At 49.4% G+C, this 16923-nt stretch overlaps 1 protein-coding gene across 3 annotated transcripts in view; it reads right to left on the bottom strand.

The window, feature by feature from the left end:
- HERC3 (HECT and RLD domain containing E3 ubiquitin protein ligase 3) overlaps positions 1-16923 on the bottom strand; it is a 667675-nt gene that overhangs the window by 376536 nt on the left and 274216 nt on the right. For all 3 annotated transcript variants that reach the window (XM_086961614.1, XM_086961616.1, XM_086961615.1), the window contains exon 8: positions 581-711. In XM_086961614.1, coding sequence (XP_086817740.1) covers positions 581-711 — 131 coding nt within the window. The remainder of the gene's footprint in view (positions 1-580; positions 712-16923) is intronic.

Raw genomic sequence — 16923 nt, 5'->3', positions numbered from 1 at the left:
ACACGTCAGAAAAATCTCCTCTATCACTCTCTTCAAAAAGGAAACAAAATTATTCCTGATGAGCAAATTCCTACCTTAAATCAATACAACCAAGTCACAAGATCGGGAAACCCCAAACTACCTCTATTCTCTGGTCCGCTTAATTAAGACCTCCATGAACTTAAATTGTTTTTTTGGGGGATCAGAACTTTCTTTTCATTGTTGCCAAGAGAACTGATGACCCACACAAACTTGAATGGTCTTTCTATTGTTTTTCAGAACAGGTTTTCTCAATGTTGTTACTTCCCGTTACTTGCAGACTATGTTTCTTTGTATGCAATGTTCCCCTTTGAATGTTTCACCGTACGCCATATGTAAAGCGCTCTGATACCCTAGTTTGGGTCTGGTTCGCGCTCTAAAACTTTAAATGTAAATAAATAAATAAAATAAATAAGTTTGAGCAGTTAAATAAATAAAGCATTCTAACCCTAGCAAAACTGATAATCGCTGTGGCTATCACTTCTTAATGTTGCACAGAATTCTTAAAAGGTGACCTGGGAAATTCACAATTTGGTGAGATGCTAATGAACAGACCACTCACCTGCCACAAGCAATCTGGGAGACTTCGCTGCCCATGAGCTCCAAAACTCTCCGTGGGTTTATCTCCTTGTTCAATGAGTCGTGTCCAAGCTGCCCAGAGTCACCGGCTCCACAGGTAAACACGCCACCAGTCTAGTAGGCAAGACAAGCAGAGTCACTGCACTGAAATAGAGGTTAGGTAAATGAGTGGGGTTAAGCTCTACCTGTGTATCAACCACTTAAAGATACAGTCCTGCATGCAATGTTTAACAAGCGGTGCCAGGAGATTTGGGAACTTAAACTTGAAGGGGGAATACTACCTGAACCTTCAGCAAATTAAAGTCCTATCAGTTGCTTTTTTTATTCACCGGTCCTCATTGATTATTCTATTCTCCATCTACATTATGTGTTAAATGCAAACATTTTCTAAGAGGATAAGTTTGCACAATGATCCTTAAAAATACTACAATTGAAGGCTTGTATGTATTTGCTGATGATTTTTAAAAATAAGGAAAACACAGTTTTTTTTACAGTGAAAATGTATTTTGTTGAGAATTAAGATAGGATTTTTGGCAGTTTTTAAAAAATTATTTTTATTGAAACAAAACAGCTCCATCAAAAGACACATCCGGTAACAGTAAATGATTAGAAAAAAAACAGATGTCAGCGGACATAGCAACGGTCTATCCCCATGGCATGCCCCAGTCAATTGTAGGTGGGTCCACTAGCCCGTCCCCCCCTCCCCGCCTTGCCCCCCCCTCCCTGGCCAGCGCCCTCCCCCCATCCCTCCTACGGAGTGTTCAGAATCTGTCACCAGCATGTCTCGATCCCATTCCTCTATTGTCGGTATCAAGTCACTCCCCCAGAGTTTTGAGATGTTTCTCTTGGCCACCATGCTTGCAAAGGCTAACCATTTCTTATCTCCTTTGGGCCACGTAATGTCACCCGTGACCCCCAAAACGTGCCATCTAGCCTCCAGCGGCACCTCCGCCCCCACCACCTCCTCCATTATGTCCTTCAACCTGACCCAATATGCACGGATGTTAGGGCAGTCCCAGAGGATGTGCAAAAATGTGCCCTCTTCCCCACGGCCTCTCAAACAGAAGTGTGATGTCGCGTATCCCATCTTAAATTGTACCGTTCGAGGGGTGTAGGACCTGTGGAGGATGTGTAGCTGCACCAATCTGAATCTAGCTCGAATCGCCACCTCCCTAGCACATTGCAAGGCCTCATTCCAGTCATCGTCCTCCAACAAACCCAGGCCGGATTCCCACTTTTCCCTCAGTGGCCCCAGTGTATCAGGAATATTGTTAATAAGCTTCTTGTAGGTTAGTGAGATGGCCTTCTCTATCATGGGGTCTAACATTAGGGCTGTCCTCAAGTGGGGCGTAGTCGGGCAGTTGTTCCCCCTGCATCAGATGCGTTTACAGGGCATGTTTAAATTGTTGATAGTGTAGGAATTGGCCATCCCCCATTTGGAATTCCGACTGAAGGGTTGCGAACTCCACCACTTGCCCCCTCCTCCAGACGTCCCCCAGCATATCTATACCTATTAGGCTCCACTCGCGCAGTTCGCGGAGTCTCACCACCTCCCTAAAGAAGTCTCCTTTCCAAAAGGGCGTTTGGGCCGTAAGCCTCATCTCTCATCCAACCAATTTCGTTGCCCGTTTCCATATCCCTACCAATACCGCAGTCTGGGGAGGCAAGGACTGGCCGCGCTGTGGTTTAGAGTAGAGAGCCGCTAAGTAGGAGTCTGCTCCTACGGCCATACGATCCCCCCGATATGCTGGTTCCTCCTGTGGGGCGAACACCCATCCGTTGATATTGATCAACTGCGTCGCCCAATAGTATGGACGGATGTCAGGGACTGTCAGTTCTCCCTCATAGGGACCTTGTTGCAATTTCCGAAGAGTAATCCTCGGACATCCCCCGCTCCATAGCAAGGAGCGCTGCTCCGCCTCCACCGACTTAAAGACTTGTTCCGGGATCGGGAAGGGCGAGCTCTGCAGCACATATAGCAGACGGGGCAGGGCCATCATTTTGAACAAGACGGCTCTGCCCATGAGGGAGACTGGGAGGGTTCGCCAGTGCTGCACATCACTGTGCAGGCGTTCTAGTTGTGCCTGTACATTGAGCTGGAAGAACTCTGTCGGACGGTGTGACCCATATCCCTAGATAACGAAACGTTGCGCGCCAAACTAGGCCCTCGCAGCAGAGCACATTGGGCGGCTGGGGTCCCGCCAGAATATAGCCCAGGGATTTGCTACAGTTGATACGGTACCCGGAGTACTCTCCGAACGTGCACAACATGACCATCAGCCGGTGTATGGACTCAGACGGTCGCTGGGTGTATAGCAATATGTTGTCGGCATAAAGCGATATGCGCTCCTCCCATCCACCCACCATATCTACGCCCCACACCCCGGGGTCCGTCCTCTCCCAGTGTACCAGCGGCTCCAAAGCCAGGGCAAAGAGGGTCGGGGCAGGGGGCACCCCTGTCTCGTGCCGCGCCCCAATCGAAATTCCTGCGACATAGCCCCATTGACCCGGACCCTCGCCAGTGGCCCTGTGTACAGTAGCTTCACCCAGGAGCAGAAGTTGTCCCCGAAGCCCATCGTCTCAAAGACTGCATAGCTGTAGCACCATTCGATACTATCGAAGGCCATATGGGCATCGAGAGAAAGCAGTGACGCTGGCACCTCCCGGCGCCAGTCACCGTCTGCAGAACCCCGAACAGGCGACGCAAATGGAGTCTCGTGCTCCTGTGGGGCATAAAGCCCGACTGGTCCGGGTGGACCAGCGATTGGATCACTGCCCCAGGCGTGTGGCCAGGATCTTCCCTAGGACCTTCGTCTCATAGTTAATGAGGGAAATAGGCCGGTACGAGCTGCAGCCCCCCCTGTGGTTTTCCTGCTTTATGGATCACAACGATCGTGGCCAATCGTAGGTCTCTCGGGAGCTGCCCAGTCTCCCGCGCTTCGAGGAACATGCTACACATATGGGGTGCCGTGCGACTAGCCACACAGCCAAATGCTTCTGCTGGGAACCCGTTGGGCCCGGGGGCTTTCCCTGTCTGCAGGTCCCCCATGGCCTCCTCCACTTCCGTGACCGTGATATCTGCTTCCAGTACATCCCTGTCAACAAGCCCTAGTAAAGGGAGCCGCAGGGGGGCCAGGAAATCGCGGCACTCCTGTTCGCCCCTCATCGTGTGCGACTGATAGACCTCCTCATAATACAGCGCAAAGTCTTCCGCAATTGCCACGCTTGTGGTGCTCACCGACCCAGCCGGTCGCACTATCTGCGGCACCCAGCTGCGGTCTCGGTCTCTCCTTCCCAGCCAGGCGATCATTTTATTCGCCTTGTCCCCAAGGTCATACACCCTCCGCTGGGTGGCTAATGCATGCGACCGCGCCTGTTCTGATTTCTTTACTTATGCAGCCTATCTCGCTCCTGGTCCGGAGTGGGCCCCATCCCACTTTCCAGAGCATGAAGCTCCGACTCCAATTGTTCCACCTGCGCATGCCTCTCCTTACGCCTCCGCCCTACCTCGGCCTGTACAAAATCCCTGGCCACGGTCTTGTACGCCTCCCACACTATCCCGGGGGAGCTCACAGAGCCCACATTTTCGTCGAAGTATTGATCCTCCTTCTCCCTGAACCGCTCCTGAAAGTCTCGGTCTTTGAATAGAAAGGAGTCAAGCCTAGGCGGGACGCTCCAATCTCGCCTGGGACCCATCAACTGAACCCCCACCGGCGCATGGTCAGAAATCCCTCTAGCCTTATGATGTCCGTCTCGAAACAGGTTCATGCAGTCTGCTAGTGTGAATATATAATCAATCCTAGAAGAGGACCCATGGGCTGCGGAGATGTGTGTGTACTGTCTCCTGTGTGAGTTATGTGTCCTCCATAAGTCGATCAAACCCAATGCCTGTACAAAATCCCTGAGGTGGTGTACCCCTCCAACAGAAAATGGAAACCAGAACATTCCCCACCTTTCCCCCCCAGAACAGCCCCCCACCCTGCTACCCTGCCACTCCGGCCAACCGCGCCAGACATCCCCAACAAGCAGAGTGCCTGTAGCCCTTGAAACGATAAACTCAGGGGTGAGCGGTGCAACCAAGTCCAGCATCCAGGGCTCCCCCGACCCCCGACCCCCTTTACAGTTCAACAAGTAGACCAACGGTCGTCCTGTCCAAAAGCAGTGCCCCATAATGGAGAAAGACCCTCCCAAGACACAAGCATCGCCCCCGGTCAGATTGAGAGTCAGCAACATTAACAAGTACCCGTGCGGGCCTTCCATCAATCCCCGCTAGACCTCCAGAGCCGGTCGAGGCCTCCCCCCATTCTCAGCTATCCTGCAGGGTTAGCATTTACAGCTCCTTCATACATTACATGTCCACAAGATCCTGCCAGTCCGAATCCATATAGTCCACCTCCTCACTCCAGGACTGGCGACGCCGAGAGGCTGCGGGCCCTTCGATTAGCCTGTTGGAGTTGACTCTCCCGGTGCAGTCGCACCTCCCCCGTTGACCACACAGACGAGGCCGGGGACCGGGGGGCCGCGCTCCTCCAACTTCCCTCGTGGTCCGGGCCCCTCCGCTGCTGCTCGTGCCCTTCCAGCCAGGCATGGGCCTCCTCCGGGGTGGTGAAGAAGAAGGATTTTCCCTCCGCCATGACCTTAAGCCGCGCCGGGAAGAACATCATGTAGCGGAGGCCAAGCTCAAGAAGCTTCCTCTTGACTGCGTCAAACGATCGACGCTCCTGCTGAACCTTTAGCGTAAAGTCCGGGAAAAAGCATATTGTGGCGTCCTCCACATGCAAATCTCCGAGTTGTCGCGCCGCCTGTAGGATTGCATCCCGGTCACGGTAGTTAAGTACCCGCGCGATGATGGTTCGCGGCGCGGCGGCGGGATCGGTGCCCTGTGCGCTCGCTCTATGACTAAGAACTTAGACAGTCTCTTGGGTTTTAGGCTGTTCAAAATGAGATACTCAAGGTACAGTTCCATACTAGCCCCTTACATTTTTTCTTACACCCCTACCACCCTGAGGTTGTTCCTCCGGGCCCTCCCTTCCTGGTCCTCCAGCCGTGCCGCCATCTGCCTCTGTTGGTGCGTGGGTTGGTGGTCCCCTGGAGGTCCGCAATGGCGACAGCATTTTGCGTAGCTTTCTCGGATGTTTTGTTCAGATCTGCCCGCTGAAGCGTCAACTCAATTGACATTTTGTCTATTTTAGACTCCAATGTAGTGCTCAGGGATTGTATGGCCTGCATAATGGAGGAGAGGGATGGCTCACGGGGCTCCTCAGATGTCCGGGGGGGGGGTGGGGAGGGGGGGGGGGTATTATACGGGTATGCCGTATAATTATCCATAGTTTTGGATTGGGCTGCTGTGGATTTTTTGCCCCTCATGGCCTCGACAGATACCAGGCGGTCACCTGTGGGCCTCCCGCCAGTCACCTGCACCCGGACACCCCCGAAAGGAGCAGGAGCATCCACGTACCCCCCCCGTCACCGTCGCCGCAGGTCCTCTCCGCCGCCGTTGCCGCCCAGCGAGGTCTCTCCGGCGCCCCGGGGGCCACGCGCTGGAGCAGTAGGCCCCTCCGCCCTGTAGCCGCTCCTCACGGCAGGTCGGGTCTGGTCTCCGCTCCCCCCACCCTCGCCAGAGGGGGGGCAGCTGGTCACGCTACCACAGAGCAAGGGAGGGAGCGAAGGGCCACACCACTCCGCAATCCAGGACACACGCGGTCCCCCCGCCACCCGAGGCCAGCGTCACTCCAAGGTGCCCCCACAGTGCAGGCCACGTCTGGTCCACGGTGGTCTATCTCCAAGGTCCTGAGGCCGAATTCAGATAGGGAGGATACTTCCAGACAGGATATCTCAGGGGCCTCGGCAGGTATGGGCCCCCTCTCCAGCGTTATGGGCCTTGCCGCTGTATCACAGTCCCCCTCTGCAGGCCAAGTCCGTCCTCAGCGCCCCCACACCTTCGCAAGGGGGGGGGTTATCCGTGCACGCCACCACAAATCAGGGATGGAAGGAGGGTGTCACACCCCACCACAAGCAAGGGCCCCCCGGGGTAGAGTGCCACCTGCGGCCGCCGTCCTGCGTCCCCGCCCCGACCCTCTCCTCACCAGAGGCCGGTGCTCCACAGACGGGCCTTCTTAGCGTAGGCGGCACACTCCGATCCCCGGTTCTCCGCTTCCCAGGGTCGGGTTCGAGCCAGGGAGGCAGCTGCAGGCGTCGGAGGAAGGGGTCTCTCCGATTCCAGCGCAGGACGACGTCTACCTGCCGGATAAGTGACGGATATTGGGGATCATAGGGCTCGCCACCGGAGCGCCGCAAAGCTATGTGGCCATCTTGGTCGCCGCCAAGCCACGCCCACCGATTTTTGGCAGTTTTTAAGACTGTGTCTGGCAAGGGTTACAGCCATAACTCTAAATGTGATAGATATGGACATTGCAGTCTGTTGCAGTGAGAAAAACACATAGTTGATATTGATACCAGCTGAGAAATTCTTTTATCTTCCCAATTCAACTTCAAATCTAAGTTGAAAATTCTTCCTCAATTAGCAAGTCAGTATGGAAGCCAGGTTAACTTTAACAACGTAATTTTTATCAAACGGACGTGTGATCATATCAGGAAATTTTGTTAATGGGAGGTCTGAAGACTTTGATAGTAGTGATGTGTAAATAATAAAATTACTAATACAAGTAACACTATTGCAATCACACTGCTAGAGTACATGCCCGGTGTAAGTGGTTCTATTACTGCAACACCTTATGTACTGCTAAGACCAATAGGATCTGTAGTGTCCGCAAAGTTCTTTGTGTTCACTCAGGATGGTTGCGCTTCCTTTTATTTATTTTTCCTATTTGCTAGTACTCTTCGGACATCTAGAGAAAGTTCACCAGGTCTGCTTTTCTCTCTCTGTGGTCTTGCCTGCATCCTATGTTCGCGTTCTCCGGTCTTTGTGAGACTTGAGTTTTTGCCCTACCGGCACTGATCATGCCAACCTTACTTTTTGAAGAAAGTAAACTGTTCTCACACACTAACTAAATTCAAATGGTGCTGCTCCTGTCACACTGTTGCTATATATCTAATGCGAGTAGTAATGCTACACCCAGATTTTCTGGACATGATAGGAGGTTGTACTGCAGCTGTTACCATGTTACTGCAGCACTAGAGTAAAAAGTTCCCCCGACGTCTTGCTTCTGTACAGCTGATGTAGGCATCAATGTGGCCGCCATGGGTTCTGCAACATACTGCAGACTGTATAGTTACTGTCCCACATTCTCACATTTAGTTAAAGGTAGTTTTAAGGCTTTCACGCTGCTTTCATAAATTGTGCAGGCGGTACTGTTGAAATCATGCTTATACTTGTGTAACTGGTAAACCTTGTGACGCTAAAGTTGCCAATGTTTTACTGTTTCTGTAGACCTGCAACTAGTCTGGATAGACAGTAGAAATGCTGTCACACGGTTTCTCTACGCCTCCAACAGGCAGTGACCAATCTGCCACTGCCAGTGCAGACACACAGCTTCTGTGCAACTGCTACAGGTAGTAGTTTGGCCTTCACACTGCTCCTAAATGCTGTGTGCAGACACCATTGAGGTTTTCCCATTGTTGCTGTACCTTGCACACCTTCTGCAACTAGCACTGCTTTTGCAACACTTCTTATTGTACCTGGTGCATGCGGATATTGCAGTTGTCACACTGTTTCAGCGAACGCGGTACTGATGTTGTGAAATGTAAGCAGGAAGTCATGTTTGTCACACTTTCTCTATACTGTGCATGAAGAAAAGCCCCAGGCTAGAGCTGAAAAATAAAATGGTAATAAAGTTTATTTATTACCATTTTATTTTACGGCACCCAACCCGTCCCGAAATGAGCATCAGGCTGTGGCGGGCCATTGCTGCTGAGGGGTAGCAGGGAGTTGTGTGCTCAAGTTAAACATGTGCATGTCTCTTTGGCCCGTCGACTTGCGATGACCAGCCAGACATGTGCATTTTAAACCTCTCGAATCCATCTGTCTTGAGACAGCAAAAGCCTTCAGTGCTCCGGTTAGCGCTGATAGAGGCCACTCCCACAAATCCTGGCGCTGTTCACATGATGAGAGCAGCGCCAGGATTGGCTTAGGAGTTTGGACCCTGCCTGCCTCGACGAGAGACCATCGAGGAGAACGTTGCGCTCGCAGGTAAATGCCTTTAATAAAAAAAAAAAATTAATGTCTCACCAACCCCACTACCCTCAGGACTTGTCAGCAACCACAGGAGGCTGTGACCGCTCTTGCAAGCCCAAGAAATGCTCTAATGGGATAAGCGAGGATATGATGGGCTTGTAACAAGCCTCAGTAAAGAAGTCACAGTGAGCAAAGCTGTAGACCTGAAACAATCTGCAACATTTTACAGCCACATTCAGCATGAGAGCGCTAAACTGCTTTTCAGCAGTATTTAGAAGGAAAATGCTACTTACTAGTATGCATCTGTTCTTGGCATGTAGAGCTGCAGAGTTGCACACTATGCATAGATTGTCACCTAGTGTTGGGCCCGGATGTTTGCAGTTTGTTTTGTAGAAAAGTCTTTGGAAGTCACGGGATAGGTGACTCCTCCTTTGGATGATACTGCGCATGGTCATCGGCTCCATCCCCAGATTGTTTTTCGCCATTATGGAAGTGATGGAGCTGTATAAGAGATAGTGATGTCCATGTGATATGTTTCTAATTAAGATAATACTGGAACAGATAAAAGTTGCCGGGGAGGCGGGTGGACGTGTGCAACTCTACAGCTCTACATGCCAAGAACAGATGCATACTGGTAAGTAGAATTTTCCGTTTGAGGCATATGAGCTGCAGATTGCACACGATGTATAGATTACATAGCAGTTCCCACACCTAGCGGCGACCACCCGTATCTTTTGCAGTGGTTTGAAACAGAGTTTTTAGTACAGCTTGGTCCACAGTGGCTTGTTGTTTAGTTTGCACATCTACACAGTAATGCTTTGTGAATGTGTGCGGTGTAGACCATGTGGCTGCTTTGCATATATCATCTAGGGGAATGTTCCCTAAGAATGCCATTGAAGCCCCTATTTTCCTGGTAGAATGGGCTTTTGGTGGGATTTTTAATGTGCGTTTAGCTTTTTGATAACATATTTGTATACATTTAACAATCCACCTAGCGATCCCCGACTTTGAAATGGGGTTGCCTTTATGTGGCGGTGAGAAAGACCAAAAGTTGTTTTGTCTTACGAAAGGTTTGTGTTCTTTCAATGTAGTACAGTAATGCTCTCTTAACATTTTAAGTGTGTAGAGCTCTTTCTGAGACTGTTTGAGGCTGGGAGAAAAACACGGGCAGCTCAACAGATTGATTTAGATGAAAAGGGGAAATTACTTTTGGAAGGAATTTTGGATTAGTACGAAGAACCACTTTGCTATGAGGCATTTGCAGGCAGGGTTCCTGAATGGTAAATGCTTGTAGTTCACTAACCCTTCTGAGAGACGTAATGGCTACTAGGAAAGCTACTTTCCAGGTTAGAAATTGCAATTCGCATTTATGTAATGGTTCGAAGGGAGGTCCCATTAACCTCGTGAGAACCACATTTAGATTCCACACTGGTGCGGGTGGTGTTCTGGGAGGAATTATTCTTTTGAGTCATTCCATGAAAGCTTTAATAGCTGGCACTCTAAAAAGAGATAGATGTTGTCTATTTTGCAAGTATTTTGCAATAGCTGCAAGGTGTAACGTGATAGACGTGTAGGCTAAGTTACACTTTTGAAGGTGCAATAAATATCCAATGATGTGTTGAATAGGCACATCTAAATGATCAATTTGGTTGTTTTGGCAGTATATGACAAACCGTTTCCACTTAGCAGCGTAACATGCTCTAGTCTTGGGGCGTCTAGCTTCTTTGATTATGTTCATACAGTCTGGGGGAAGGTTAAGGTAACCAAACTATGACCTCAGGAGCCAGATTGCAAGGTGCAGCTGAGCTGGGTCCAGGTGCTTCATCTCTCCATGGTTCTGCGTTAATAGGCGTGGAGATAGGTTTAGTTTTTGGTGTGGTACTACAGACATTTGCAACAGCGTGGTGTACCACGGTTGTCTGGCCCAAGTTGGAGCGATCAGGATGAGCGTTAGCGAATGTTGCTGTAGTTTGCGCACCACTAATGGAAGTAGTGGGAGAGGAGGAAAAGCGTACGCAAATAGTTTTGACCAGTTCATCCATATCGCATTGCCTTTGGACAATTGGTGTGGGTATCTGGCGGCAAAGTTTGGGCATTTTGCATTTTCGTGGTTGGCAAAGAGGTCTATTTGAGGTTGTCCCCACATTTGAAAGAACGGATGAAGGAGTTGTGGATGAAGTTCCCATTCGTGGATTTGCTGAGTTTGTCGACTTAGCAGAGCTGTCATGGTGTTTAGTAGTCCTGGGATGTGTTGGACTAATAGGAAGATCTTTAGTGGTATAGCCCATCTCCATGTCTGCTCTGGTAACAGAGCTGCAAAGAGTGTTTCCCTCCTTGTTTGTTTATGTAGTACATAGCTGTCATATTGTCTGTGCGGACTAGGACAGCTTTGCCTGACACTTGAGTTTGGAAAGCTTTTAGGGCTAGAAACACAGCTAGTAACTCTAGGTGGTTTATGTGGAGTTGCTTTTGTTGCGGTGTCCACCTGCCTTGCGTGGTGTGATGCAGGAGGTGAGCTCCCCATCCGGAGAGCGATGCGTCCGCTGTTAAGACTACTTGAGGAACTGGCTCTAGACACGGTCGCTCTTTGGAAAGATGTTTGGTGTTCCACCATTGCAGAGAACGATGAGTCCAACAGTCCACCAACACTATGTCTGTTGGTTGTCCTTGAGCCTGGTTCCATTGGCGTGCTAGGCACTCTTGAAGTGGACGCATTTGCAATCTTGCGTGAGGAACTAGGAATATAAAAGATGCCATCATTCCTATGAGCTGCATGAACACTCGAGCTGGTAGTGAGTGTTGCGGCTTGAATTTTGTTCGAAGAGTTTGTACACTTGTTATCCTTGCTGGAGAGGGATACGCTAGTGTTAACTTGGTGTTTATTGTAGCGCCGAGATACTGTTGTATATGTAAGGGTTGTAGATGCGACTTGGTGTGATTTACTGTGAATCCCAAGTCCTGAAGCAGTTGAATGGTAGCGTGAGGGTGCTGTACACACTGGCTGTATGAGCTGGCTTTTATGAGCCAGTCGTCCAGATATGGGAAGACATGAATGTGCTGTCTTCTTAAGTGTGCTGCTACTATTGCTAGGCATTTGGTAAACACCCTTGGCGCTGTTGTGACTCCGAATGGGAGCACTTTGAACTGGTAGTGCTGCCCGTCTAGCACAAATCTGAGATATTTTCTGTGCACTGCGTGGATGGGAATATGGAAGTAGGTGTCCTTAAGATCTAGAGTGGCAAGGAAGTCGTTTAGTACCAGTAGTGGAAGGACCTGTTGAAGTGTGACCATATGGAAATGGTCCGACTGAAAGTAAATGTTTAGAGGCCTGAGGTCTTGGATGGGTCTTCGAGATCCGTCCTTTTTTGGTATTAGGAAATACAGCGAGTATACTCCTTTGTTTTCCTGGTGCTTTGGAACTATTTCTATTGCATTTTTCTGCAAGAGGGATATTACCTCTTGTCTGAGCAATGTTAAATGTTCCTGTGACATTAGACGCTGCTTGGGTAGTATGTTTGGGGGGGTAGATTATAGTTCCAGACAGTAACCTGTCTGATGTGATGTTTTCCCAGGCTGGCAGGTACTGTTGGAGTCTTCCCCCGATCGGAGTGGAGTGGGGCGGGGGAAGGGGAGGGGAGTCATTGGGCAGGGATGGAGGCAGAGCGGGAATTGTTATTTTTACCTCTGCCCTTGTTATGGTTACCCCTGTACCCACCCCTTTGGTAGCCTTTGCTGTAAGTGGATATTGTGGGGGCTTTGTATGAGGCAGAGGCTGTGTCTGAGGAATATCCTCTGGTGGCACCTCTATAGGATGAGCGACGAAATGAAAGTCTGGGAGCCTGTGACTGCAGGGCTCCCATAGATTTGGCGGGTTGTGTATCTTTTGTCATTTTTTCAAGAGATACATCCACGTTGGGTCCAAATAGGTGTTGCTCATCGAAAGGTTGATTCAGAATGGAACTTTGTACCTCAGGTTTGAATCCTGATATACATAGCCAGGCATGTCTGCGTAGCAAGACGCTGGTGTTAACTGCTCTAGACGCAGTATCCGCTGCGTCAAGGGCACATCTGATGGAGGTATTGCTAATGTTTTTACCCTCTTGGATGAGTTCATGTGCCCTATCCCTGTACTTATCAGGGAGGTGTCTCATTATTGACTCTAATTTGTCATAATGTGCTCTATCATATCTGGCTAGCAATGCTTGTGTGCTGGCGATACGCCAGATGTTTGCTGCTTGAGACGCAGTTCTCTTCCCTGATGCGTCTAGTAACTTAGACTCTTTATCTGGTGGGGCAGCATCACCTGATGTTTGCGAGTTAGCTCTCTTGCATGCGTTGAAAACTACAAGGGAGTCTAGTGGTACTGGCCCCTTAATGTATGCTGGGTCTGAAGGGGCGGCTTTATATTTCTTCTCTATACGAGGTTTAAGGATTTTAATTCTGACTAGATCTTTAAAGACTTCAGCAGCGTGTTTAATTACTCCTTTGAGCATTGGTAAGATGGATGCCGCCCTGTGTGCGTTTTCAAAGGTATCCATTAGGAAGTCTTCGTCTACAGAGTATTTATGTATCCAACAAAGTTTGCCCTGAAGCATGAAGACGCTACTCCACAAAAGAAAGTTCATCAGAACTATTTATTTTTCAAACCGGGTTGCACATCCAGATTATTTCAATCCCTTTCAGTCCCTTACGCGTTTCAGAGCTCCTGCTCTTTCATCAGAGGGGGAAAGCCACAGTCTCTGGTCTCTGCATCCTGCACTTGTACTCATTTGCATATTCCTTAATTGGTCCACCTGGGAGCCTCATGAGTGTGCCTCCTGGGTTTTGTAGTTCGTGCTGCAGAGCCTCTCCCATTGACTGCCTGCTGGCTATTATGAATGTTTTGAGAGTATTTATGTATGTCTACCCCGTGCTATTGTGCAGCCCTGTGTATTAGTTTGTTAAACCCTATAGTGTCTTCAGGTGGGGAAAGCCGTGAGGGGTATAAGTCATTCTGAGGGACATTTGGAACATCTGGAGTGGTGTAATCATCCCATGGGTCAGGTGATCCTGTAGGTGTGTCTGGATCAGGCATGTTACCCCCCCATATCATCAGAACTATCATCTCTATGAGAGGATGCAGGGGAATGCTGCGGTATGGGAGAGTGTGGTGATGGCATAAGTGGAGGAGAAGGGGAAGGCGGTCTTAAAGGCGAGGTAGCCATGTCCTTTGTGTGCGGAGCTGGAGCTAGAGCTGGCTTGTCCAGTGGTCGCTTCTTTGAGGCCAAAATCAACTGTCCAGTTATTGGGTCCTTAGCCAGAGTCTTTTGAGCAGGGTCTGGAGAATATAAGTCCTCTGCCTGAGGCCGATCTTTTGGTGCTGTGGAAGGTTTCGGCACCGAAGCCGCTTGCTCTGGTTTTTTGACAATGTCCTTTGTCGGGGAAGCAGGAGTCTTTCTCAGCTCCGAATATTTTTTCGGCTCCGAATGTTTTTCTGGTTCCGAAGGTTTTTTCGGGTCGGGTGTTGTTTTCGGATCCGGTTGTTTCTTTGGATCCGATGCTTTTTTCAGTTCCATGGTTTTTTTGGAATCCGAAGCTTTGCTTGGTTCCGACCTGCGTTTTGGTGCCGAAGGAGTTGTGGGTTTGGACATCGGCGTAGCCAGTGTCGATGTCTTTTTCAGTGCCGATAAGTTGGCGCCGGCACCATGCGAAGGCTGACTCGAGCCCGAGTCGCCTGAAGGCTTGATTGGCTTCTTTGCCGAGCATGAAGGTGGGGCAGTAGAAGCGGAGTGTCGGTGTGCACCCGAGGGCGAGGGTGTAACCTGGGCCTTCTTTGGGTGTGTCGAGGAAGGGTCGGTGTCGATGGTCTTACTTACGACCCGTTGTGCTGGAGTGATGTCCTCGACATCCGAATCTTCTTCATGTTCGGAACCGCTGTCGACGTCTTGTTGTTCTGGGCCGTTGACGCCTTCCTCAAAGATGTCGTCCGGAATGGAGGTTGAATATCGAGCCATTGTTCTTCTCGCTCTTCGGTCCCGGATAGTCTTTTTGGAGCGGAAAGAGGCACAAGCTGAGCAGTCCCTTGCCTCATGCACCGGAGAAAGGCAGAGGTTACACACCTCGTGAATGTCAGTGTGGGGAAACTTCGACTCACATTGAGGACACTTTTTGAATGGCGTCCTTTCTATGAGCTGGAGTTGAGGCCTAGTTAGGCTCGAAGGCCGTCGACGACGACCGGAATCGAAGTATTCGACATTGAAGAATAGCGTTGAGTGGAGAAGCGTTCGAAACGTATTTTCTGAAAGTCGGTGAGGATTGCTCGCCGAAGGAATTCGGTTTCAACACGGAGCGCTGGAAACACATCCGAGCCCGGTGGCGGAAAAAAACAATCTGGGAATGGAGGCGATGACCATGCACAGTATCATTCAAAGGAGAAGTCACCTATCCCGTGACTTCCAAAGACTTTTCTACAAAACAAACTGCAAACATCCGGGCCCAACACTAGGTGGCAATCTATGCAGTGTGCGCAATCTGCAGCTCATATGCCTTGAACATATTGTTTTTAACATATGCTTGAAGATGTCCGCTGGCCAACAGATCTCACAGAAGCATTTTATTTATTTATTCGAGTTTTATATAGCGCTGGCTAGACCCGGAGGTATCAGAGCGCTTTACATAAAGAAACAGTGTGTTACAAATTACAGAGATTTCATATTAATAACAGAATGTATACATATTCATTACAAGAGTTATTAGCGAAAAACGAGAGTCAAAATCAAACAGATCAGGGAGTCCAAAGGAAGGAGACAGCAGCAGAGGAGAAGACGAGACAAATGTCCAAAGATCGGCCGGCTGGGTAGGTGACGGCCAAAGCGGTGTGCCAGAGCCAGTCTCCCCATAAGCTGTTGGAGCAGCTCCACCGGGGATCGGCCATGCGGTTTGGACTCCGCCGGCTTAGGGTGAGGATCTGGAGGCAAACGAAAGACATGAGTCCATGTGCGGGTGAGTGGCGATGGAGAGGGTGGGGGTATGAGATGTAGCTTGGCTGCCCTCTTTCAATTAATCATGGTCTTATTTTTCAGTTAGGAAGAGATAAAACATACTTTTCTCCCACTGGGTTGAAGTAATGTTTGTAGTGACATCTTGAAAACTGAAGTGAATAACACCACCTTGCTAGGTTTTTCAAACTGCTTTGTAATACATACCATGGACATTTCAGATATTTAACTACTGAGGGAGAGTCAGCCTGCAGGCGGTTTTACAACGTGCAGAACAAGTTTAGGAAGCACCAGTAGGTAGTTCACGCAAAGACCGTGCCTTTCCTGAAACAATGTATGAAGCAGTTTTCTACACATGGAGTGGTTGTGCACGTTTTGCAGCATAGCTGTAATATTGTCCTCCAGTAACAAAAGCAGCTGCAGTGTTTCCTAGCTCTAAAGCGTTCTTTTTTGTCACCCCCACCCATGACCTCATCTTCAGATTCCCTCACTACCACCCAGCAATATTGTGCCCCATATCTCTTCAGAACTCGTCTCTCGCATACATTTAATTTGTTTTAAAGCGATGGCCAACTCAGGCTTTACTAATCCACACAGTTATCAACATAAAATACAGATGGGTTCTTCGCAGCAGGAATATTAACTGTCTGTGCTACTTTATGGTAAGTCGAAACTGTCACTAGATAAAACTCTGATCTATCTCTCTCGGTCTCTCTCTCTCTCAGGATCATTAATCACAAGTTATCTTGACATTTTTATTGCTGCCCTAAAGCTGGACTGCAAGGAATTCTGCAGCAGATGCTTTTAAATCTGATTTAGTTAGATATTGCTAAACACAGCACACCTTCCCTGAGGTTAGTGCCCCCTCTGCCTCCCATGTCAGTGCCCAGTGCAGCGGCACCGGCCGCACCACCCTAAAGCCGGCCTAAGAACGTCAGAGAGGAGTACAGTGTTATAAGGTGGACTGGCAGAGAGCATCAAGGAGTGGTGCAGAGGGTGTTGTGTAAAGTGGAGTAGAGTGTTGCAGATGGATTGGCGTGGAGTGAAGTGGCATAGAGTGTCAGAGTGGAGTTGCAGTTGAGTGGATTAGAGTTGAATGGAGTGGTGTGTTGTAGAATAGAGTGTGGAATAGAGGGAGATGCGTAGAGCATCATAGAGTGGAGTTGTGTCGTAGAGTGGAGCGGAGTTTAATAAAGTAGAGTGTCATAGGGAAGA

This window comes from Lissotriton vulgaris, chromosome 3_1 (assembly GCF_964263255.1).
Source record: "Lissotriton vulgaris chromosome 3_1, aLisVul1.2, whole genome shotgun sequence".
In the NCBI taxonomy this organism is placed as follows: domain Eukaryota; kingdom Metazoa; phylum Chordata; class Amphibia; order Caudata; family Salamandridae; genus Lissotriton; species Lissotriton vulgaris.
This window is presented reverse-complemented; position numbering and strand designations above follow the sequence as displayed.